The sequence below is a fragment of the Neovison vison genome, chromosome 2 (genome assembly GCF_020171115.1).
Source record: "Neovison vison isolate M4711 chromosome 2, ASM_NN_V1, whole genome shotgun sequence".
In the NCBI taxonomy this organism is placed as follows: domain Eukaryota; kingdom Metazoa; phylum Chordata; class Mammalia; order Carnivora; family Mustelidae; genus Neogale; species Neogale vison.
In genome coordinates, this window is record NC_058092.1 from 190,307,045 (window position 1) to 190,333,121 (window position 26,077).

At 44.7% G+C, this 26,077-nt stretch overlaps 1 protein-coding gene across 23 annotated transcripts in view; it reads right to left on the reverse strand.

Moving 5' to 3' along the window:
* KCNMA1 (potassium calcium-activated channel subfamily M alpha 1) overlaps nucleotides 1-26,077 on the reverse strand; it is a 730,059-nt gene that overhangs the window by 65,117 nt on the left and 638,865 nt on the right. For all 23 annotated transcript variants that reach the window (XM_044239898.1, XM_044239897.1, XM_044239893.1 and 20 more), the window contains 3 exons: nucleotides 19,382-19,505; nucleotides 14,975-15,199; nucleotides 11,409-11,601 (listed from right to left, as the gene is read on the reverse strand). In XM_044239898.1, the coding sequence (XP_044095833.1) occupies nucleotides 11,409-11,601; nucleotides 14,975-15,199; nucleotides 19,382-19,505 (542 nt within the window). The remainder of the gene's footprint in view (nucleotides 1-11,408; nucleotides 11,602-14,974; nucleotides 15,200-19,381; nucleotides 19,506-26,077) is intronic.

Sequence of the window (26,077 nt, forward strand, 5' to 3'; positions counted from 1 at the left end):
GTTAGTAAGCTCTTTTAATGAAATGTACTGCTCTTATTATAGAGGACTCAAAATAAGATCTAAATCACAAACCAATAAAAGAAAATTATTGGGCTGGGTATCTAAAGTTACTACCTAGAGGCTACTCCAGCATGGTATTTATAAATCTCTAAACAGTTAAGTATAATTGTCTTTCTGGTTTTGGGGACTGAAGCCAACAGCAGTTTCTGTTACAACTGAAGAAAAATACTTTAGCATGGAGCTTTGTTCATTCGGTGGGTAGAGAAATGGCTTCTCCCCCACGTCCTTTCAGAATTGAGAGAGAATATCATGGCAATGAAGGTTACATAGGAAACAGCTGAAAAAAATGCTTCTCTGGTTTCGGGGAGGGAGAATGTGTATGAGGATGTGTGTCTAGGTACGTTGGTGAGTGGAGCGCTGGGGAGTGGCCTGGGTGTGCAAGGGTGAGCCTGGGGGGAGGGAAAAAAAGGAGGAACACTGGGAAGGATGGATATCGAGGGTAATATGGGAGTTGAAGATGGGGTGCTCGGTCAAATGAATGGAAAACCCAGATGTGCAGCTGCTCACCCACTGCCTCCGAGGCACCCAGACAGTGCCATTCTGGAAAAATGTGAAAGCTTCCACTAAAAGACCTATTAGAACCCCAATCCCACCAAACACCACAGCGCTCTCTCTGGAGTAAGAATGTAAATCATGGAAAACACAGATCCCCACGTAATAAAAATAAAAGACCACAGAACCTCAGTTATAAAGGACCAAAGAACTCATCTGATCCAACACCCCTCTCAACACAAAGATCATGTCAGTGACTTTCCCTTGGCAGGTGGACATGTGGTGACAGAAAGCTCCGTACATTTGTAGGTAGCCCATTCTGTTCTGGAACGGTCTTCTCCTATGTGAGGCTATAGTCTGGTTCTCCTTCATCATTAACCATCAGTCCTGGTTTTTCCCATGGAGCAGAAAATAAAACGGCCCTTTTAGCCTACTACCCCCTGTTCTCTTAACTGCTTGGCAAGTGATAGCTTGTCCCATCACAACCCCATCCTGACCATCCCCTTGGCGGCCTTCTTGAATTTGTTAGTTCTTCCCTTCAAACCTTCATAGTTCTTGACACACTCCCTCTCAGAATGAACAAGATGAAACAACCACTACTCAAAATAAATCACATTTCTATCCACAAGGTTTATGCTGCCTGTCTCCAGTGATTATTTGGAACTTAATGCTCAGGGGTTTTCATTACATTTCATCCTGTGGCTTTTGTCTCCAAGTTCTAGGTTAGAAAGGTCCTTTCAAATCCTGACTTCTGCCATTCAATAATTTCGAGGTCCAAATCCACAGAGTCTCCCCCAAAGACAAAAGAGAAGTCACATTTTCTTCTCCGGGACAGTAAAAGATTCTCAGACTTTAGGATATGCCCTATGCCCCCAATTAATGCTGTCTCTCCAAGGATCACAGCCATACTTCCAAAGAAAAATGTCATTCCCTACTTGAGGCTCTTAACCTTTGTTGAAATGCAGGCAAAGGAGAGCATCTGCTCATGTGTGGGTATCATTTAGTGTCACTGTGGGTGAGGGTCATGGAGGACTAGAGGAACCAAGGTGTGTGTGTGTGCACACATACATGCTTGTGTATCTATTGGTGTGTTTATGTAAGCCATTATATATATATTTTTTAACCTGATGACTATAGAAAGTCATAGAATATAGAAAAATAAAACCTAGATGGGTGAGGAAAAGCAGCCAGGGGACATTCATTCCGGGTGTGACATATGTTTTCCCTTGGAAAGGTGGAGCCCAACTCAGCTTGTGGATCCTCAGCTCCCACGACATTTCTCTCTGCCCTGAGATGTTCCTCATTCTTTCACCTTTCACCTCGCTTTCCTCTTTTTGTAAAGCATGAGCAGTGGGGTGGACTTCTAGCTGCGACCCTCTTCTGGAGGCAGGATTTCATCTCCACCCATCTGCCTTTCATGGCCCCCAGTTTTTCTGCCAAACCTACATAGAAATGAACCCTGGCTAGATCCCAACATTACCAACACCACGTTCTCCCTCAGCCAGACCCTCCGTGCTGAGGCCTCTTCCTATAAGCGCATCACTGTCCTCTGTCACCGAGAAGGAAGCTCACAATCAAGACCTGTTTTACATCTACTCAGTCTCTCAAATAACATCCCCTTTCTTTTGCCAGTTCAAGGTTCCTGGTCTCCTGAATAACCACAATGCCTACTCGGTCCCCAGCATCCTCTTCTTTCCCACTCCAAACAATGCATCATAGGGCTGCTAGATCAAACTCCCTGAACCTCGGGTCCAATCCCACCACTCTCTTGCTCTGAAACCTGCTATAGCTCCCCAGTGCCTACTGAATTATTTATAGCTTCATATTTATAGCTTCTCAAAAATTAAAAAAAAATGCCTAACCCAATTTCTCAATGCCTAACCCAAATTTCTACCTCAGGTGTCCTTGCTGTCTTATACAGACCCTGCATTCCAGCCAAATTTTACTCATTACTGTCCCCTAAACACGTCTCCAGGTCCCCTTGCCCCTTCTAGCATTTTTTTTTAAAGGTTTTATTTATTTATTTGACAGAGAGAGATCACAAGTAGGCAGAGAGGCAGGCAGAGAGAGAGAGAGAGAGGAGGAAGCAGGCTCCCTGCTGAGCAGAGAGCCCAATGTGGGACTCGATCCCAGGACCCTGAGATCATGACCTGAGCCAACGAAGGCAGCGGCTTAACCCACTGAGCCACCCAGGCACCCCCCCTTGCCCCTTCTATTCTCTGTGACTGCAGCCATCTCTATCTGTTTCCACCTGCTGAAATCCCATGCATTTTTCCAAAGTGTCTCTCAAACCCGCTCTCTTTCTCTTCCTGTCCCACATTAGCCTCCACAGACTATAATTCTTTCCTGGTAATAGACCAGCATTTGGAGGCGGAGCTACATGCTTACAGAGGAGGCTGCATGGACAGGAGAAGGGTTTCATGCACCCCTGTCTCCCTGGCAATGTCTGGCGTGCACAGTCTGGGCACACAACAGGTCCTTAATAAGGGTTTGTGGAATTGGATTGACACCTTCAGGACAGGTAGCGTGAATCTGAGGAATGCAGAGCATATAATAGGAAAGGGAACCAGAGAAGAACCTCAACACCCCAACATTCAAATTTAACCCTAAGGTTGAAATACACATGCTCCAACTGCTTGAAGAAACCCAAGCTCTTGAGGGAGCACACAGCGGGCTCTGGGGGTGAGCGATGCTGCTGCTGTTCAGTGCAGCATGCTGCTGGGCCTTTCCATGGCCCTCTCTCAAAAGCTATAGTCAGAAGGAAGGCCTGTCTGCTGGGTAACTAATATTGTTCACTTACCACCATGAGACACATGACAGAGACAAAATGGCAGATACAGCCGGTTGGTAGAAACCAGAGCCTGGTCTCCAGCACATCCCCTACCCCCTTTCTCTCTACTTAAGGCTTTTGAGTCTCAGGAAGCTGATGAAAAATCCAGAAAATAGGAACAAAAGAAGGCAGACTAACAAGTTGAGCCAAGAGCATTGTCCTAAAGAAGTAAAATAGTTTCAAATTTGGGACCCCTGGGAGAGCAGGAGACCCTGGCTAAAACCATTACTTCACTCCACAAGGCCTAGTTTTCTCTTCTTTCCAATCAAAAGGGTAACCTCCTTACCACATACACCTCTTCTGAGGACCAGCTCAGGCAGGGGTTCTTTTTTTTTTAAAGATTTTATTTATTTATTTGACAGAGAGAGAGATCACAAGTAGGCATAGAGGCAGGCAGAGAGAGAGAGAGGAGGAAGCAGGCTCCCTGCTGAGCAGAGAGCCCGATGTGGGACTCGATCCCAGGACCCTGAGATCATGACCTGAGCCGAAGGCAGAGGCTTAACCCACTGAGCCACCCAGGCGCCCCCAGGCAGGGGGTCTTAACCCTGGCAGCACATGGCATCATCTGGGAGTTTATAAAACTCCTCATGGCCAGGTTGTACGCCGGGCCACTTAAACCACATTTGCTGAGGTGTGACCCAGCCATAAATATTTTTTAGAAGTTTCTCAGATGATTACAATGTGCAGCCAAGGGTGAAAAGCAGTGATCTGAGAAATGCATATCATCTCAATTGGCAAAATGCCTACCACAGAATGGCGGCAAACGTTCATGAGCATTAGAATTATTATTAGAGTTCTTGTTGGTGTTGATGCTGCTGGTGGTGCTTATGGTAGTCAGACAGCCTTGGCTTTGGACTCTGAATTCTCATGTGGATGAATGGTTTTCAGTGTAATACCAGCAAGCTCTGTTCTGGCTCTGTAAGGAATATTTCATTCTTCAAGCTCATCATATATTCCTCTCTCAGATCAAACCTCCCACACTTCAGCTCTCCCATTCCTTTGCCTCACACCTGTTTGTCAGCCTCATGGGGATCTAGTTCCTGCTTTGTTTTGGCCTCTTGGTCTGTAAGCCCCAACACTGGTTTGACTTTTTTATCCACCATCTTAGACCTGGTGGCCACTCATTTTCATATTCTCTCAACAGATCCATGGAATCCTTTACCTTCTGTGAATCTTCATCCCAGACTAAAGCCATTTTGTATGTTTTCTGTTGTTTCTGCCAAGAACTGCAGAGAAAATCGCAGAGCTGTGTTGACCAGCCTCATGGCATCATCATAAATCCAACCCCAGCTGGCCCTCACCAATGCTTACTCATGCTCTCGCCTCGCTCCAGTCATCTCCCTCACATGTTTATTGTAATGTCTGCTCTGAACCTTTGTCACCATCAGTTCCCCATCTCAATTGTCCTGGGCCCTCAGATCTTCAGGGAAAACCAAACTGGCTGCTTTGTGAAGGAAGGAGAGCCAACAAACTGAGCTGCCTCCAGCCTCATCTTCCCCATCCAGCCTTCTGTCTCAGAAGGACAGGAGTCACTCTTTCTCCTTTTCAAGGCCACAACATCTTCTCGTGCTTGTCTCTGTTTCTCCTTATATCATTTAACAACTCCCTCCTAAAGGGTCAAACTTTCCCTCTCAGTGGGGTGTCACCTCAGTCCACTGTAGCCAACAAATATGGTGTCTTTCTTCACATTCTAAAAACAAAAAGGAAATCTTTTCTTTGACAAGATGCTCTGAAATATCCTATTTCTCTCCCTACCAGCAACTGAAGGAGTAATATATGGTTTCAAATTATCGCCTCCCATTAATGCTTCAGAACCCCGAATGCCAGCGTCTACTGGCAACAAGTTATTCAACTATTCTTGCCAAAGTCATCAACAACTTCTTGAGTATCAAACATGCCTTTGTTTTTTTTTTTTTTAGGACCTCATCTATAGGACTTTTTGTAGTATCTGACAGTGCTAATCATTGCTTCCTTTCAAATCAGTTCAGCCCAACACATTCCTATGGCATGTCAACTCTGTCAGCTCCTGTGTTTGAGGCACTGGGGACATGGAGAGGAGCAAATGAAGAAGAGTTTTTGCCTCTCAAAGAGCAACATGCAGGAACAAATAATTAGGATGCATTCTAAACTGCTATCTGGAATTTATTCAACTCTCTTCTCCTTTACCTTTGACAGCATCCACTCCTACTTCCTTAAATTTTTGCTCTCAGCCCCTTTCACTGGATTCTCTTCCTGTGTTTGTCCCTTTGGTGCTGACATTTCCAAGGTTCTAGGTTTGGCCCTTTTCTCTTCGTTGCTTTGCCTTCTCTCCCTGGGAAATATCCACATGCAAGGCCTATACCCTGTCTATCACCAATGGTTTCCAAGTCTGTACCTTCAAACCTAACTTTATCCCTATAGCTGTCTGTTTATACCTCTTGTTAGATATCCCACTTTCAACTGAAATGGACCAGGACCAAATTCTTTCCCATTTGCCACAATCCAGTGTCTCCTCTTGAGTCCTCTTTCTATCCACCCAGTAGCCAACCTCAAGACTCATTACCAACTCCTTATCCTTGCTCATCCACACCTCCTTTCCACCCAACTGGCCTTGGATGCCCTCTTTTCTGTTTCAAATGCATCTCAATTTCTGTCTTGCCTTTGTGACTGACATCACTGCAGCTGTCCTGTCCATGCTCACCCATCCCTTGATGTCTGCTGCAACTGTCTCCCTACGTAGCTCACACTGCCATCTCATCCCAGGTCTAAACCATGCTCATATTCTTGCTTGCTACCTCTTTAAAAGATGGATTTAATCATCATCTTCCTATCATCTCCACCCATAACAAGGCTATAAGCCTATACTCTAGTCCTGCACTGTCCAATATGGTAGTCACTAGCCACACGCCTTAATTTAAATTTATAAATTAAGTAAAAGGGAAAGAAACACAGTTCCTCAGTCACATTAGCCCCATTTCAAGTGGTCAATTGCCACATGTATTCAACTCATCCAGAAGTGTCACCTCTTCTTGGAAGCTTAAAATACGTGAAACGAGGAGCCTTATGTACTCATATTTCTAGTCTCATCCTTGTCTCTTGCACCGTAATTGCTCATGGGGGCACCTCCTCCATTCACCTGAGCCATTAAGGAGAGTGAATGACTCAGTCCATGTCATCTTTGTGTTCTGGGCTTTTACGGTACATGATGTCTAGTGGACACTTGTGTATTCTGCCCTCTTTCTCTCAAGAGTTATCCTCCCTAGAAGATGAACCAGGAAGAAACCCTAGGATGCTCACTTCATAATGTGATACAAAAACACAAAGGGAAATTCAATCCCATACTCCCTCTTTTCAGACACTGACTCAAGAGGCTGAGAATGGACCCTTCCATCCTCTGCTCACCCTCCCTTTCGAGATCACACTCCATTCTTGTCTTTTAGAACCACAGGGAAACGGTCTGGCAAGAGCCACTGTTGTACCGGTTGATTTAAATTGAAATGTTTTCCCCAGATAAATGCGTGCTAAATAATACACCAGCTCTCCAGCCAAAGGGAAGTGACAGGCGCTCTGTAAATAAAGGCACTTAGTTACTGGTAAAGAGCTGTAAAGTGGTTCTGAGCTGATGTTTGCTGACCAGCAAGAAGCAGCTTCACCTGCTTTATATAATTGTCACCGCAGTCTTGCCTGCTGTATATTAAAACTGCATCTCATAGACCCAACTGTCACATCGGATATACCATCTGGCATGGGGTAAGCCACCTCTCCCTGTGATTGTTTTTGACAACTGGGCATCACATCTCAGATCTTTCAGAAAGTGTCTGGTCCAGAATCCCTAGGCTGGGTCAGTTCTGACACCATGTGGCTAGAACAGTGACACCAAAAGGCAATGTTAATAGAGGAGAAGGAAAAGAGGTTTTGTTGGTCTTGGAAACCAAGCAATGCACGGTGGCAAGTGTCTGAACACAGATCTCAACAAAGAGCCTACCTCCCCAGTGTTAAGACCCGTTTTGCATGTGACACTGAATTACATTAGAAAAACATGCCATAAAAATGCATAGATGTTTTGGCCCCGAAGCACACATTTGTCCTGAGTCCACATTTCTGTCCTGCTGGGTTTGGGAGAGATGGTCATATAGCTCTCAAGACAAAGCAAAGGAGGGGGTTTTATAAGGACTGCAGAATAAATCGTGATGAAAACTGGAGAGCAGTGGCCAGGAACCTCTGTTGTTATCACTCAGGGGAAGTTAGATTTGCTTCCCCCAATGAAAAGAGGAACACAAAATCATTTTGTACTCTGTAATTCCAATTCACCTGCAGTATGGGGATGACAAATGCCTGAGGAAGGTGGTGAGAGTTTCAGGCCAATGAGCATTCCTGCTGGTCCAGAGGGTCTCAAGGAGAGACACAGTGACAGGGAAGCCTGGTTTGTCCCTCGAGCCCTATGGGCTGGGACAGACCCAAGGTGTGGGATGCCTGACGGGCAGCCCAAGGTGAAACCAGAGAACTCACCCATCAGAGGGAAAGTCACTTCCTGGGCTGATGGCCACCGCTTTGGAAAGTCAGAGTGTTCCCAGAGGAGAGTGTTAGAAACCAAGGACGAGAGAAGAGCAGACAGAGCAAGAAAACAAGGGGAAATGTGGGCTCAGTGTGCCTATAGTTCTCGCAGCCTCTCACTGAGAGCAGAACGGGCTGCTTGCCGGCTGCTGGAGGCCTGAGCCCCACGCGACTGCGGACCAAGAGTGAAAATTGCCACGAGCCCTAAGATACATCCTCTGCCTTCTTTTGGCCCATGCTCACCTGCATGCATGTGCATGTGTGTGTGTGTATGAGTGTGTGTTTGGGGTGCCCTTCTGTCGCGCTCGCTCGCTCGCTCTCTCTTTTTTTTGCAAGAAAAATAAGCTCCTTTTCCCTTTCTTTGTTATCTCCCACCAAAACCTATTTTCTTTGCTTATTCCTATACTAAAGGGAAGGCTTTTGAGAACTGGATATGTGCAGAGGGGAGAAAACACATTTTTACCAGTTTGGCCATTCTATAGGACCTAAGAGGCTGGGGTCTGGTTTGTGAGAGCTGGAAGGAACACCAACATCAGATACACACGTAACTCAATTGTGCATTGAGATTCTGATCTATGGACCTTGACAATCCCAATTATTGAATTGGGAGAAAACAGACATGTATTTTCCTGCCCCTCCCGCTCAACTCCATCTCCCCCGCCCCCAAAGGGAGTGTTTCTCCCGCTTCTGCTTCTTTCCATTCCTCTTGCTAGCTCCTGCCAGGAGAAGAAAAGCGTCTGATCGGGTTGGTCAGCGTGTTCACTGGACCGGGTTTTGTTAGCGTGCAGATTATTGTGCCTTAAAGCAGTGCACATGAGTCACCTGGGGACCCCGTTAGAATGCAGATTCGGACGCAGGAGGTTTGGGATGGGCGTGAGAGGCTGCATCTCTAACAAGCTCCTCAGGGGATGCCCGTGCTGAGAGGACACGCATGGAAGAACGGACTTAAAGGCAGGAACCACATGTGGCTTGCCTCTTCCACTTCCTAGAAGGTCAGCTTACTGTCTCCTCACATCGTCAGTCACCTGCGGTCCCTGCAAAGGGAGGGCAGGCAGGAGGCAGGCTTTAGCTCTCCAGGACACAGTGGGGTAGGTGAGACTCTCTTTCAGAGACTTTTTACATCTAGGCCTGCATCCTGGCTAAGCACGTGGATTCCAAGATTTAGATCTGGGGGAGAGGCAAGGGAGAGTGGCATGGAAAGGTCAAAACCAGGCTTAAGACTGGATCAGTGAGGGTTACCTCGAGCCACTCCTAATAGACACATGAAAAATGCTCCCCATCCCTTGGCATCAGGGAGATACAAATCAAAACCACAGCGAGATACCACCTCACACCGGTTCGAATGGCTAAAATGAACTCAGGCAATGACAGATGTTGGTGAGGATGTGGAGAAAGGGGAACCCTCCTACACTGTGGGTGGGAATGCAAGCAGGTGCAACCACTCTGCAAAACAGCATGGAGATTCCTCAAAATGTTGAAAATAGAGCTACCCTATGACCCAGCAATTGCACTACTGGGTATTTACCCCAAAGATACAAATGTAGTGATCTGAAGGGGCACCTGCATCCCAATGTTTATAGCAGCAATGTCCACAATAGCCAAATTACGGAAAGAGCCCAGATGTGCATCCACTGATAAACGGATAAGGAAGAAGTGGTATAGATGTGCAATTGAATATTACTCAGCCGTCGAAACGAATGAAATCTTACCATTACAACAACATGGACGGAACTAGACGGTATTATGCTAAGCGAAATAAGCCAGTCAGAGAAAGACAAATATATCATTTCACTCGTGAGGAATATAAGTAACAAAACAGATGAACACAGAGGAAGGGAAGAATAAATAAAATAAGGCAAAAACGGAGAGGGAGGCAAACCATTAGGGACTATAGCCAAGAGAACAAAGAAATTGAGGGTCGCTGGAGGGGAGGTAGTGGGGGGATGGCATAACTTGGTGACGGCATTAAGGAGGGCATTTGTTGGGATGGGCACTGGGTGTTATATTTAAAGTGATGAGTCCCTAAATTCGACCCCTGAAACCAATACTACACTTTAAGTTAACTAACTTGAATTTTTTAAAAAAAATGAAGACTAGAAGCTACTCTATGCTAAGTATGAAGAAAATTAGCTGTTGTTGCAACCATTGGAAGGGCTGTAGGAACAAACGTTAAAGGGGCCACCAGTGGCCGTTTCACTTGCAACATGAGGTGGAAGTTTCCACAGGAGATGTGGGAGACCTCAAGGCACCTGGACGAAGGCCATAGCAGCCCCCTCAGTCCCTAGGAGCGAAGCCAGTGATGCCGAGAAAAACTCCCCTAAGAGCCGCTTTGAACCTCGTATCTGCCCAGGGTCGGGCTGCCACTGCCTCCAAAGAACGAACGCCTCTTTGCCTTTTCCAAATTTCAGATCTCATCCCTGGGCACCCTCTCCTTGCCAGACGCTGGTCCAGAAGTGTGCAGTGAGGAGGATTCTAGGAATGGCACTGTTGAGCAGCTGCGGGAGGAGGTGGTCCTGAGCTGACAGAGGACCACGCACGGGCAGCCTGATGGGTCTAGGTGGCCTGACGGAGCTGAGTTCTCCCCTGCAGGGGACACGGCACTTCCCACCCCAGCAGCTCTAGCGCTAGTTCTCACGGGCCGCGCTCCCTCCACCTTCGGGCCTGGAATGATGGGATTCGGGCCCCCATCCGGCTCCCAGGGCCTCCCATCCGGTGGAACACTTACGGCAACGATCCTGCCGTTCACAGCAAGCCTGCACCGAGGCCTCGCGTCCCATCCTGCCGAGGCCCTGATGACTGAGGCTGTTTGTCACGAGGTCTGGCTGTGCTGCCTGTCTGAGACTTCTAGATGACATCTTTACTAGCAGCTATCTGCCCAGGATCCCGGAGAGAATGACAAGGAAGGCAGAGACAGAGCAGAGAAGGCAGACATGAATCATTTAACTGTCATGCCTCCTGTAGAGAACGTGCAGCCTGATGAGCACCAACTCTAGCTAAATGACTTCTCGTGTCCATATTGTCCCCACTGTCCAGGGGTCACCGTCCGTGGGTCGGCATATAACAGGGTAAAGCTTCACATCCCCGTGCAGCAATAACAATGGCAAAGCTTAACATAGCTCAAGGGCAAAGACATATACTGGAGAGGAACGTGAGGAATTCTCCTGGCAGCATCTTTCCAGGGTCTGATGCTAAGCAGGTAACCCTGGTCACCAAACCACCGTTCGGGAAGACCACGGGGGTGGCAATTGAAAGGCTGCTTTCCTCTCTGGGATGGCAACCTATCATGGATATGGGTGTTCAAGGTCTCAAGCCTGTTTCCCAGGACAGTAAGAAGAGGCAGCCGATGCCCCTTTGAAAGCCAACCCAGCGACGGCGGGTTTCACTGCCAGGCAGGCTGATGTGAGCCTCTTTGAATTACTGAGTGAAGGATATCCCTCTTGCCAGCCCCTGTCCCCTGTAGGCACAGCAGAGAAGTATTACAGGCTGTCCTTACCTTGGGAATTAGCCTGCAAGACCCCGATGCTGTCATCAAACTGCATAGATTTGATGTTGAGTGACGCCAAGATGCATTCCTTGTCCTGCAGCGAAGTATCATCAATATTATTCTGATTGGCTGACAGGATAACGCACATGTCACAGAGGTTGATGTTGACGGCCCTTAAATCAGCCCGACTTAATGGCGTACCCTTTGGCATAGAGGAAGGGGGAAAAAAAAAAGAAGCAGCCAAAGTGAGTACAAGGGACGAGAGGGAAAGAGGGGGGAAAAAAATAAAAACAAATTAAAGATCGGGCCAGAGCTTTGGGAAATTATTTAACAAGTATCTTTTTTATGCCTTGACATTAAGCTGGCCTAACCATGTTCAAGGGAATAGGAGCTGTGTGCTAATCTAAAGGGTAGTCAGTGCTGATGGCGGCATTTCAGGCTTGCTCTCCACACTCCATCAAGCCGTTGCTAACAAACGAGGGAGAGGAATAATGCCAGGGTCCTACATCTTCTTCCTGCCTGGAAATTGTCTTGATTTAAGAAACTGTCCTGTGGCAACCTCTGGCTTTCAGAACCTAACGAGAGGGTAGGTTTCAAATGCCTGTTTATTTAATAGCAGGTCACTTCTGTCTCGGGCAAAAAAAAAAAAAAAAATGCAGCTCCAACTAGAATTTCCAATGCAGCCAAGGGGAAATAGCCAGCGAGCGCGGTGTTATCGGGGTGGGGGTGGGGGTTGCTGATGGTGCCGCTTATTAACCTGGAGGAGGTGGGAGGGCTGGAAGGAATGTGCATCTTGCAAAGGTGCGGGGAGAGGAGTTAAGCTTCAAGTCAAATGACTGTATTGCATATTTTCAGCAAGAAAACAAAACAAGAGGGGAGCCTCGGTGGCTCAGTCAGTTAAGCATCCCACTCTTGGTTCCGGTTCAGGTCCTGATCTCCAGGTCGTGAGATTGAGTCCCTGGCTCCGCATGGTACATGGAGCATGTTTAAGATTCTTTCTCCCTTTCCCTCTGCCCTCCCTCCCATTCTCCTTCTCAAAACAACAAAAACAACAACAACAAAAAACAAAAACAAAAACCAAGAAAATTCCCTAATTGACCAACAACATAGGGATGGTTGAATACACCACTGGATATACAATCAAGGGAAATCTATGCAGTGGGTAAAGAGATCAAAATAGTTCTCCATGTGGCATAGCCTTGGGAAGGATCTCTGAAATAATGGGGTAAGTGAGGGAGGGGGAGCCCACAAAAAAACAAGTTCTAGATAATTCAAAAAGTATGATTTCATTTATGTAAAAAGAAACCCACAAAATAAAAGTATATATTCATGAATATACTTATAAATGCATGTACCCTCCGAGAGAAATTTCAGAAAAAATATATACTAAACTAATAATAGTAATTACCTCTAGGGAGGAGAATAAGATTGGGAATAAAGGAAAAAGTTTGTTTTTGACTTTACATACTTCTGTCTCATTTGAATATTTTATAACAAGGATGTATTTGTATATTACCAGTGTAATTAAAAATAAATAAGCCAGTAAACAGATTTTTTTTAAATCCCATAACAACAAAAAGCACTGGGTGGGTGGGGGGCAGGGGCGATGGGGAATAGAGCAAGGAGGGAATGACAAGAGGTAGATAACGCAAGCTCAGGATTAGTGGCAGAGGGGAGAGGTGTGACCTCCACATGCTCTGTGTCCCTAGCAGGGATCGTAGCAGAACGGATCAGGCCATCCCATGTCAGGGTTCCCTGGGGCCATAGGACCTCATTCTAGAGTTCACATACTTGGATTTCCAGCCTGAAACCAGCTTCTACTTTGCCTACATGGAGCTCTGAGTTGCCTTCAACTCACTGACTATATTGGGGGGTAGGGGTTCTGCCAACTACCAGACATCCCTGGATCCCTTCCTCCCATTCTCCCTCCTGGAGAAGGGGCTGTGAGCTGACAGAATGTGGCCGCACAGATTGAGACCATCAACCTCCTTTTTTGTCTCAGTGAAAGTCATGATTCTGTTCTCAGCCCCCAAAATACTGCTACAAAGTGATATGATGGAGAAGAGGCATTTAGTGCTATGGGGCTGAGAAGCAGCTAGTTCTGGGCTCTGGAGCAGTATGTTTTGAATGGAGAAGAATCCCTCTTTCCAGGGATCCCTCAGTACAAAAGTGTGACCGACTTCCTGAATCATTTTGCCAGTTCATAAGCCTCAATTGCCTACATCCATATTCTTTTAATTTTCACCTTGTAGGGAATCCAGCAGTAATTGTGATATAAGACAATCCCTGCACAGTTGTATACACATGATTTCAAAACTCAAGAAATACAAATGACATACACAGGAACACCAAGTTTCTGTGGGCTGGCTCCAGATGTGGGTCACTGTGTAAACAATGAAATATAGAAGGCAGAGATGAAGGCCCATTTTGTACAACGATATTGTGCTTGAGTGTGCTAAATTTTGGAGGGTTTAAAAAGGACCTGCAAATATGAGAGCTTATTCATACACAGATCTATTGGTGAGTGCAGGTATGGAGGGGTACACAGAAGGAAACACACACGTATACACCACACACAAGCATGTGTACACACACACACACACACACACACAGAGACTCAGGTAGGTCAGCAAAATAAGAAGCTCTTTACAAAATACTTCTAGACGCCAGTCCATGTGTCCCCAGTGGACCACGTGGAAAAGCACATGTAGGAAGACAATCATGAACATACATACTCAAGTCTATGATGCCTGAAATTAGAAAGGTATATATCCGTTTACGGTCTTCTATGCATAGGACTATTTGGTTTTCTTCAGGTCAGTATTTTTAACTACATGTGTTAACTAAATCAGTTTACTCATTTACCAGATCTAGAAATCTTTAAAAATTTATGAAAAATATATTGATTAATGATTAGGAAGTAATTAGATGACTCCAAGATCATGTACCCCATGTCCTTACACTAAATTATGGAGTCTCAAAATGTTCCTTTTAGATTTGGGTCCTAGCACTTTTTAAAACCAAGGATATCCCATGCCCATAGGTACACACATACATACAAGCCCATCAAAACACTTCTAGGCTTCTAAATGAATGGGAGGCAGGCAGTGGCCAGGAGAAGGGGTTGGCAGCAGGAATAAAGAAAGAATTCTGTTAAATCCACTTGGTTAAAAACAGAAAGTGGTACAACAAGATTTACAGAAGCATTAATAATGTCATAAATAAGAGGATAGAAGTTCCATAAGTAAATTCTGCTATAAGCCTCATAATATCTCAAAGCACTAGGTTTGGGTAGACGAGAGAGAGTGTCGAGACACTGATATGGTAACGCCTTCGATACCAGCCTAACTTCATGCTCGATGAGCAGCTGAACTTGGCTGCAAATTCCTTTTAATAAGGTCTCCCAGGGTTTAGCTATTCCTAGACAGAGCAGAGGGGAAGGGCTGAGTCCTCGGGCCCATAACCAGATGAAGAAGCAGACGCATGATCAAAGCTACAACCACCATATCCATGTGGGATTTTCTTTTGTGAAGGAAAAGAAGGAAAAAGCATCCTTAACGTGACCTTAGACTTACAGGCAATATGGACACTTTGGGGAAGTTATGAAGCGTCTCCCATTCCCGCTTGAGGTACTCAATGGAGCCCACGAATACGATGTGCTTGAGCTCGTGGTAATGAAAGTTGCTGGCTCGGAGTGGCATCACCAGGTTCCGGAGGCCAATCAGGGCTGAGCTGACATCACCAAAGATGCAGACCACGACGTGGCCACTCAGGACGGTCATGGCAGCTTCGCTTCGAGTCTGCAACAGGGAAACACAGAGCAGCATTGGAGAAAAGACCTCATAGGTTGCAGCAAGGGTTAAAAAAATCACTTTCATCAAGATAAACATTTGCTGAGTGCTTACTATGCGTTTTTTTTTTTAATTTCATTAATGTTACAGACATGCCATATATTGAGTATGTGTGTATGCATGATACTGGTGTAATAAATATATATAAACATATATCCACCCATACCATGACCTTCTTTGACCAAAATTTAAGAAAGTTATGCCATAACACATAGGAGTCCGTAGTCTTTCCTGGGGCGGTGTGGATAAAAGGGAATAGTAATATTTATGTTGTTTCGAAAGAGTAGTCTTAGTTTCCATGAAATTGTTGGTAACATAAGCTGCCGTTTCTGGCTTTCTTGCCGAAATGATGATAAAATGGTAAGATCTTCTCAGCTTGAGAAGTTTGAGTTTTGAGTTCTGGACTCACCACTGCGATTTCACACTATATCAGTACATCAGTAGGTAGAACATAATATCCTAAGCCAGGGGATGGCAATATATGGCCCACAGGCCAAATCTGGTCTATATCCTGCTATTGTTTGGCCATGGCTGGTAAGGAAAGATTGGTTTTTACATTTTAAAATGGTTGGGAGAAAAAAAAGATTTTATAATATGTGAAAATTGTATAAAATTCAAACTCTAATAAAGTTTTATTGCAACACAGCAACGCAGCCATTCTTATTCCTTAGTTGTTGCCTGTGGGCGCTTTTACGTTACAACAACACAGCTGATTAGCTGTGACAGAGACCGTGTGACCAGCAAGATCTAAATTACTCATTCTATGATCCTCTGCAGAAAGAGTTTGCGACCCCTCTCTACTGCTGGTCTCTGGTTTCCAGGGACATTCCTGGAGAGGCCCACCTGGGTAAGTCATCAGAGGAAGACTCCCAAAGAACCATTAGAAGGATGTAGAGCTGCACCAGCAAGAGCAATAAGCTCGTGTCTTCCCCCGACCCTAGGCTTGATCTCAAATGAATGAATAAAATCACCCCAGTGAGTGAAGGACCCCAACTTCCCATGCAAATGGTTAGCCACTGACACACATTTGCTCACTGTGTTAGCGAAGAGAGCAACACAGGAGGCCACTTAGCGGCCTTTCTCCACTCCTCCTTCTGGTCCAGTACCTCCCATTCCTAACTTTCTTCCTCCTGATTCTACCCACCGCTTGCCTGGATGGTCCCATATGGCTTACAATGCTTTTGGGGAGGCATATTAATGTCCACTGCACATATCAAACTCTGCTGGATTTAATCCCTAGAATTGACCGGTGTATTGATTGTTTAAATGCCAATATTACAATTCACAACAATGTCAGGGTTATTACAGTAACCCCCAAGGACGAGAAGAAGCTAGCTTTCACTCCCTGATCGTTAGAATAAAGCAGGGGCTGTCACCATTATCGGTTTCCCTCTGCAATAGCACAGGAACACCTAAGACAGGGACTGTGAGATACATCTTAGAAACAGCGACTAAGGAGGACCCACTGGGAGGTCAACACCCCACATCACTGCTTCATGGAGAAGACCTAGAGTTAGTTATCTCGGCTGCTTGGAAGTCTGAGTGCCTGGATACTGTTAGCAGAACATCCACCAGCCTGTAACATGCTGTGATGGGGTTTCTAATTGCTTTTAATTGGAGTCTAGCTCTCTTCAATGAACCTGAGGAATACAAACTGGATCCAGAGTTGGGGCTAGAAACCTACAATGCAGGGTGGGGGTAGGTCTCTGCTTAGCAAAGCGGCTGACCTCAGGAGCTGAGCTCTGTGGACTGAAACACCAATCCTTGTACTGGCCACAGTAACATCACCAGAAGAATCTTGCCAAGATCCCAGTTCCCTGAGAGTCGGATTCTGCCCGGCTTGAGACCTACCAGAGCAACTACTCAGAGGTGCATCTGCTGCTTTGCACACATCCTTGAAGGCCTCACCCAGACGGGGCCTTACTGGTCTTAAATGCTTCAAAACACAATCTGGGGACGCCTTGGTGGCTCAGTTGGTTAAGCAGCTGCCTTCGGCTCAGGTCATGATCCCGGCGTCCTGGGATCAAGTCCCGCATCGGGCTCCTTGCTCTACAGGGAGCCTGCTTCTCCCTCTGCCTCTGCCTGCCACTCTGTCTGCCTGTGCTCGCTCTCTCGCCCTCTCTCTCTGATACATAAATAAATAAAATCTAAAAAAAAAAAAACACAATCTGTCTGCATAGGAAGACTTCAATGCTTAGATACATCCTAGTCCCTCTCCCCTAGATTTGAAAAGCATTTTGTGCCTCTATAACACTTAGCTTTAAATACATTGTTTCATGGTAACATGTTATGTCTTCTAATTAGATGATCCTTTCCTCCTCAAGATGGAGGCCACTTCATGTTTTCTAACTCCCAGAGCTGTTAGTGTCCTGTACCCAGGGGGGTCCATGCAACCCCGAAGCGTCTTCACACAGCTGGTTCTTCTGAGTATTCTCATCTCTGCTCCCCTGGGACTTCAGAGAGGGCTTCTTGGACCACACTGTGGTCCTAGCACCTCCTGGGGCCCTTACTAGCCCATGGCCCTCCTTGATTGTCTTCATAGCCCTGTATCACTTTTCTATATCCCTTTGTTTACTTGGAGATCTTCTCTTGGCCTCCCCTAGAATATAAGCCCTGTGACAGCAGTCATCATAAGGGGCCTTACCCCTGGCCACAAGAGCAGGGCCTAGCACATAAATGGCCCGTTATAAATGTTCCTTTAAATGATGTTATTTTTCAGAGGACAGAAGAAGTAACTCACTTCCCTAAACTCTTTCATGCCAGAAGGGACTTTGTTTGTATGCCAATCAGCTATACCCGCTTCAGGAGTCTGGGCAAGCCATTAAACCCTGGATTCCAGCTATGAGATCCAGCCCTCTACAGCCACAGATGGGTAACACCAGTCTGAGTTTGGGTCAACAGAGCAGAAGCGCGGCGAGCACATCACGATGTAAACGCATGCAGCCTCCTCATGAATAGAACCATTTGCGCTCCTGCTAAATCGGGCAATAGCTGTTTCTTGAGAATTCTGACTTTCTGGGCTTTTGTCTGCAATGTTCACACCTCCAAGACAGCCTCTAGCACAACCCTGTATTGGCTCTTAATTGCTTGATTATAATTAAACTGAGAAAACACACACACACTCACACACACATTCAGATAAAACACAGGAGAAAATCCAGTGGATTAGAGTACAAAGCCTTTCCAAGGAACTGGAGCAGCCCTTTTCTAAGAAGGGCGGCCATGACATCAGAAATGATAGGATTTTCCTAGCTGACACAAAGAAGCAGGGCACAGCAATCTGCAATGAGAAGGCATCTGACCTTCCTGATTATTAATCCATTTTTCATGGATTAGGAGGACAATAAACTGTAGGGAACCTGATGTGGGCATTAAAACCTAAAGCTGTTAACAGGACAAGTCCGAAGAGTAAAATGGATTATTATCTATGCTGACGTTCCTAGGAGAGACCAGAAGAAGCCCACTGCTGCTATCAATGTGACCCAACCATGAAACAGGACTCTGAGCCCCCACATCCAAGGTGGTCCCATGGCTCATCATTGTCATCATCAACAAATGCATTTTGTATCATGTGCTAAGAAGGATCCCAAATGTACAAGGCTATTAGAAGAAGCCTTGTTCTTCTTCTTAGAAGACAAGACATTGTTATAAACAAGTAACATTGTTTTTTTATTGGTACCATTCACAACTCTTCCTGGTATTTAATAATAATAATAATAAGGAGGAGGAGGAGGAGAAGTAACTCTATTGAGTCACTGCAACCCTAGGAGTTAAGGTCAGTCTCATTTCTCATCTTCTTACAGGTAAGAAAACCAAAGTGTAAAGAGGTCAAGGAGAGTCACATCCATAGGAATTAGATACATACTGCCTCCCATGATGCCTTGCACACAGCACAGGACTGCCCCATATTGTAATAAGCCAATAAATATTCAGAGATTAAAAATTCCATGCTTGGTACATATTCTGATGAGAGTTCTAGCTGCTTTCATCTGAGTCCCAAATTTTAATGATCAAAAAATAGTTACGACCAGGGACTATATCTTTGCACCAGCCAGTTAGGGAAACCTCATTCCTAGCAATGGTAGTTTGGGACCGAAGTGGATGGCACAGATTCTGTGGCCCACCACTCACCAGGATGACTTTCTCTATCTCCTTGGGTGCGCACCAGTGAAACATGCCAGTAGAGTCGTACTTCTTCACGTTGGAGTCCATGTTGTCAATCTGATCATTGCCGGGAATTAACAAGGGGTCATGCCTGGGGAGAAAAGGACAAGAAAACCTAAGTGGAAAATGTAATAAATTATAAATGGAAAGTGCCCCCTGAGTTACATCTCAGAGGAATTGAAAGATGCACAGGAAGTGGCTGTCACTGAAGGCCATTCTTTTGCTTGCAGAACCCGTTCTTTGAAAGACAACTGCCCCAACCGCCACCACAACCTGGAAAGGCAGGCGACCTTTATCAGCTAGTGATTCTGCCTTTCCCCTCCTGTTCCCATTTCTCTAAAATGGCCTTCACGTCATTTTGTGGATTTAGACTCTTTTCATGGATACCTCTCCTCCCTCCTCTTCTCATTTTACCAGCTATCCAGTCTCCCCGGTGCTTGCATATATGTGCGTGCACGCGCGCGCACACACACACACACACACACACTCGCTCACGCCAAAGGGTTGTTATTAGCATTGGCAATGAAGAGGAAGGAATAGGAATAGAGCCTCATGCTGACTGACTGGCATGAGGATGGAAAGCCAATTACCTGCTCTTCCTGACTACAACTTCTGACGTGATGCTCTTCGCAGTAAAAGCTTTAACAGGCTGCACTTTAAATATTTTAGCAATTTGCCCAATCAGATTTTGCTCTCCCCGGCTGAAGCCCTTTAAAGATTCAGCAGCATGTCACTTCAGAGCAGATTGACTACCAAATGCCCACATCTGGAATACATGATTTCAATACTAAACAACACCCTCTCTCCTTGCCTTGACAACTGTATTTGCCCTCGCCATCCGAAGACGGTCTCCCCTACCCCCACTGTAACTCCCAATGCACTGCAGCCTTCCTTGGATGAGAGCTCAAGCTCAGACGCATCTTAATAAACTTGCCTTGAATTCACTCTCTTGCCTTGTTTACTGGTGGAAAGGAAAGATGCAGCTACAAAGGCCGCCCCTCCAATGGGCTGGCAGAGCCTCACCGACAACCTTGGGAATTACAATAAAATCGGGCAGGTCTAACAGGCTCAAAGCATAAGAGACATAGTCCCACATCTTGGGCCATATCCATTGTCCAGATTCCATCTCTGGTAGTGATTCCAAATCTCAGTTTTGGGGGTAGGTCATTAAAGTTTCTACAATACTGACTGCATATAATTAGGACAAGTCCCAAGCATACACATACCTATGTGTCCTTACAGGGGAGCTGTCTTCTCTAAAGAATATCACTATTTCAAGATAGAAAATATAAATAGGTTCAAATTCCAAAAACTTACTATAATGTGATTTTGCCTTTTAAATCATCTATTTTAAGCATCAGTGGGTGACCATTTAGTTTTTAGTATTTCTCCCCTTGATGTTTTCTCTGCTACTTCTCATTTACATGTCCACTACATAGAGAGTGGGATAGGAATCTCTCCTACATGATCCACAGACCTAGAATTAAGCTTTCGGGATATCAAGATATGTATCATGAACACCCTCCCCAATACTCACTCTACCCCCTTAAGATGGGAAAGTTCTCACTGCCTTTATTTATTCCTGAGAATCTCTTTTAGGCGATACCAAATACCAAATACTGTGTGAGGCAATCCTGCAAAGTTGTCATCAACAAACATGCTAGATTACTATAGGAACTGTCATATCTAATCTTCAAAGGAGAAGAACAATCCACCTTGGAATAGCATCTCGGTAGCTGAGCTGTTGAGAGGTCTGAAGGTGTTGTAAACCACCAGGCCACCTTTCAAATACCACACTCGGTCAAAAATGCTAAAATAAAAAGGCAGTTGCTCCTAAGAACTGGTCACAGATCAAGGCAAGAGCAACTTTTGTTATTTTTTTTTCACCCTTGAAGAATCTATAGATATCCGTCTATGATAGGTAGGTGGACAGAAAGCACCAAAGAGAAGAGATTTCAGAAAATGAACAAAATGAACACTTCCCAGCCCTAGAAGAACATATTCTAGTTGCAAGAGGATCTTAATAAATTTTCCTGGAATAAATATAGCCAGCTTCAAATTCTCTTGACCAGTAAACTGGTTACAGAGGAAGTATTATCTCAAAACATTCTGAGAGCTGCCCCTAATGCCTCCAACCCTCATCTTACGAAAGTAAACAAACAACCCTGATGATCAGTTATCCCTCAATGAGAGGGAAAAAGACAGTATTCTAATGTCAAGTCTCACTAACTGGGATGAGGGTCTGGGAAAAGCATGTGTAATTTCTTTTAAAAAAAATGCTATTTGTTCTCCAAGTATAGTGGACATACCATGCTATATTAATTTCAGGTGTCATTTGACACTAGGGTTGCAAGCCATGATTGGCACTGGGATATCCAGAAACATCTGAGAAGTCTCTGTGGTCTGCCATGCTGCTCTCTGTACTCCCTACACGCCTCTCACCGTCATCTGGATAATTTAAATGTATTACCCAGGACTGCCCCCAAAGGGTCTAAGCTGAGGACCATTAAAAACCTCCCCAAACAAAAACATTCCCTTTTCTGGCCAGCCATGGCACCTGGACTTTGACCTTTGATTTCTTGAATCATCAAAGCAATGAATAAACATGAATTTTCTATTTTGATCTAGGAATGGAGGCTACCCTGATGATTAAGATGCAGTCCCTAGTCAAAGAGAAGGTCATAATATAGCAAGAGAGAGAAATGTCAATCAATAGTTGTGATACAGTGTGATGAGTGTTATATCATATAAGGTGGCATGAGAATACCAAGAAAGAAACTGTTAATTGCCTGGGGTTTGAGTAACATTAAGGAAGGCTGTCCAGAGAAGGGAATATTTTATCTGATCCCTGAAAGGTGAGGAGGAATTGCAGATTTTAGTGTTGATCTACAAGCAGCCATTAGAACCTACTCAGAGACTTGAGGCCCAAATAAGCCCAAGGATGGTCCCCCAAACTGTGGCCGGCATTCCTCAAAGAGCAGATCAAATCCACTAATTGCATATGACTGATTGAAAGCAGGCTAGGAAATGTATGGAATTTAGATAGAAAAACATCAAGCTTCCAAACATGAAGAATGTCATAGAAATGGAAGGGGTTTAAAAAAAAAAAAATGACATGTTTCTCAAGGTACTGGATTTCTCATCATGTAAGTCATTCCAGAAAAGCTGGGATTCGGAGATTTCATTATAAATGCTGGGTGAACCTAGAAGAACTTCAAGGTTTAGTACTGCTCTCTCACTGAGAAAGAGGTTACTGGAAGTGTTCTGGAACTATCGGGCCACCGCTGGGCATCAGAAGGCCAGGGGGCACTAAGTAACTGAAGAAAGGTTGTTGTTGGAGTGAAGATGGGAGATAAGAAGAAATAAAGACTGAAGACTTTAGAGTTCTGTGAAGGATCATGGGTGTTCCTCATCCACTGGGTTCTACCATCTAGAAGGAAGCTTGGAACATGATTCAGTTCAACAGCACAAGGGTCCGTAACTACTTTGGGCAGTACATGAATTGTACATGAATTTCCTTACCATTTCTGTTCCTGTAGTTATTTCAAGGGGCTTACCATCAAGTTCCTTACCATTTCTGTTCCTGTAGTTATTCCAAGTGGCTTAAGTTGACTTAAACTGCAGAGATCTCTGACATAGGTGAACACTGAAAAGTCAATTGGCCACAGGAACTTCCAAACTAAGGTTTTTGGAGTTTACATCAATAAAAGAAAGTTCTAGCACTTGCCACTGAGCACAACAGCCAATAGTGCTGTAGTCAGGGGAGGCCCCCTCCTCTGGGAGAAGAACCAGACAGTTTGTTTTACCTGGAAAGGAAGTCCTCCAGAAGCCTCCATGAACAAAGCATCCAAGGAAAACTTATTTACAAAATGATTAAGAGAACCACATTCAAATGTTCTCAGATGATTCTTCAAAGACCACTTAGTTGGAAATGAGGAGAAATACTAGATACTGTCTTTCTGGTCTTAATTATTTTATGCATTTCCTCAACTCACAAAGTAATCTCAACTCCTCTAAAATGCACTGTAATTGATTCAAGACTCATTTGTCATTTACCATGGAGCCAATGTACATGCATTATTTTAAGGTAACAGAAACTCTGTGAGGTGAGGTCTGTCTGCTGCATAGCTGGTCAATGAGTATAATTCTGTCCCCCACAAACTCTGTGTATCAAAGTCTGAAATTTATTTATTTATTTTTTTTTTGTGACTGGATGATACAGTCTTCAAAGAGGTAATTAAATTAAAAAGAGGTCATTCAAATGGGCCCAATTCAGTATGGCTGCTGAACTTAGAACAAGAGGAAATTTAGACAAAGACACGTAGAAACATGTGAAGACACAGGGATAAGACGGTCATCTAGAAGCCAAAGAGAGAGACCTAGAACAGAGCTTTCCTTTACTGACTCAGAAGAAACCAACCCTGCTTGTACCTTGATCTTGGACTTCCAACATCCTGAACTGTGAGAAAAAAAATTTCTATTGATTAAGATTTTTAATATATACTACTTTGTTATGGTAGCCGCAGGAAACTCATAAACAGTCCACCCTGGAAAATGGGTACAATGTATTAGCTATCGGTCTCTGGAAGCTGCCCTTCTTGCCCCTCAGTTGCATGTTCACTACAGGGAGAAAAGCATTCTTCCACCAGTTTAGAAATACACAGAATTAGACCAGAAATACACAGTATCTTATTCAAAGAGTTTGGACCAATATCGCTCCCTCCTCAGGCCCACCCCACCCCAACATACATATACAATTACATGTGGCTCTGCCCCAGAGGGCACATCTCTCTAGTCTTTAACTTGCAACGACATTTTTGGATCAGTACCTATGACAACACAATTCAAAGGAAAGAGGAAGCCTGTTAATTTACTCATTTGAGGAACATCTGGGTGGCTCAGTAGGTTAAAGCCTCCGCCTTCGGCTCAGGTCATGATCCCAGGGTTCTGGGATAGAGCCCCTCATCAGGCTCTCTGCTTAGCAGGAAGCCTGCTTCTTCCTCTCTCTCTCTCTCTGCCTGCCTCTCTGCCTACTTGTGATCTCTGTCTGTCAAATAAATAAAATCTTTAAAGAATTAAAAAATAAAATAAAAAATTTAATTTATTCATTTGAACCAAGAGTCTTTCTCCAAAGGTGGTAGAAATCACTGAGAGCAGGAATTGACTTTTTTCTTTCTTGACCATATAGCATAGTGGCTTCAACCAAAATATCTGTCTGTCAGTCTTGACTCATCTACTACTTGCTACATTGTGCCATGTCTCCGTTTCTTCATCTGTAAGATGAGGGTGTTAATCACCATCATTACTTAATGGATCCCATTTAAGGGTTACATGAGTAAACACCATCATACCCTTAGCATAGAACCTGACTCAGAACGTGCCCTCAATAAGTGTTAACTACCATTATTATCATTATTGTTCTTTCTACTTTGCTAAAAGCTTGCTCATGTATTTGTAGCTCTTATGAAGGGAGACAGTAAGGATAGCGCAGCTCAATAATGCAAACATAAGGTTACTACGATTATTTCTACTACCATTGCTACTACAAATAGATAGCCACCATGAGTTGAATTGTCACAAACGTTGCAAGGCGGAAACTTTCACCTCCGTTTTATGATCTACTCAAGACTGTAACACTTGCAGGTAATTTCTACTATTATTACCCACCTGTGTGGTTGGGAAAGAGAGTGGATAAGTAACATGGCTAATGTGGCACAGCCAGTGAGAGGAGAGGCAAGGTTGGACCAGACAGGTCTTGACTGGAAGCCAAGGCTGCTTGGCCCCATCCCACCACTGCCCATTTTCAGGAGGCAGCTGGATTTTGTTCATTCTCCACTGCAGAGCTCCGAAGCAGGGAGCCCTGAGCTGCAAAGACAGGCAGACTGGCACAGCGTGGGGTGAGGAGGAATTCATGAATTGCAGAGCTTGTGTGAATAGTCTGCAGGAATTTACCCCATGAGCCTTTGTCAGGACAAGGTGCTAAGCAGAGCCTCAATAATCAATCAAGCCTGGGAGAGCTTTTGCCATGTTCCAGTATCTGAAGGCTCCGTTCAGGAATACCCACATTTTTATAGCAACTGAGGAGCCCCAGTGAGTTCAATTTTTCATAACTCTGCGTCTTGAATCTTAGCTCATACCCCCAAAGTCCACAGCTAGAAATTAAGCATGCCTGACTTCAAATAAAGAATAAAAGATCATTGTTTTGAGGATTTGCAGAGCAAGGAATGCCACTTGCCATCAATTAATCTGAGGAAGTGAACTAAACGTCCTTCTACAGCAGAAACACAAAAAGCTTGCCTTGAAGACAAGTGCCTAAAGCAAAACCACAAATCCCTTTCCTAGCAAACCTGCTGTGGGGAAGCCAGTATTATATTTTAAAGAGCACAGATCCCCTTACAGGCAAATACAGCAAATCCCAGTTCTTCCGTGGCAGTGGGTTCAACACTGGCCTTCAGAAATTTACATTAAAGTACAAGTAAACAAACCACCAAAAAAAAAAAAAAAAAAAAGTGTGAAAGAGGAAAGTTTCAACATGGTTTTTGAATTGCATCCTTTGCTTGAGTGCTTGAGTTATGGGAGCTCATTTCTCACCTGGTAAGGGCTCTCCTGTCCTTCCAAGAATCCCAGGTAGGCTGGAGCCCCCTGCAGTATCTCCCTGGGAAA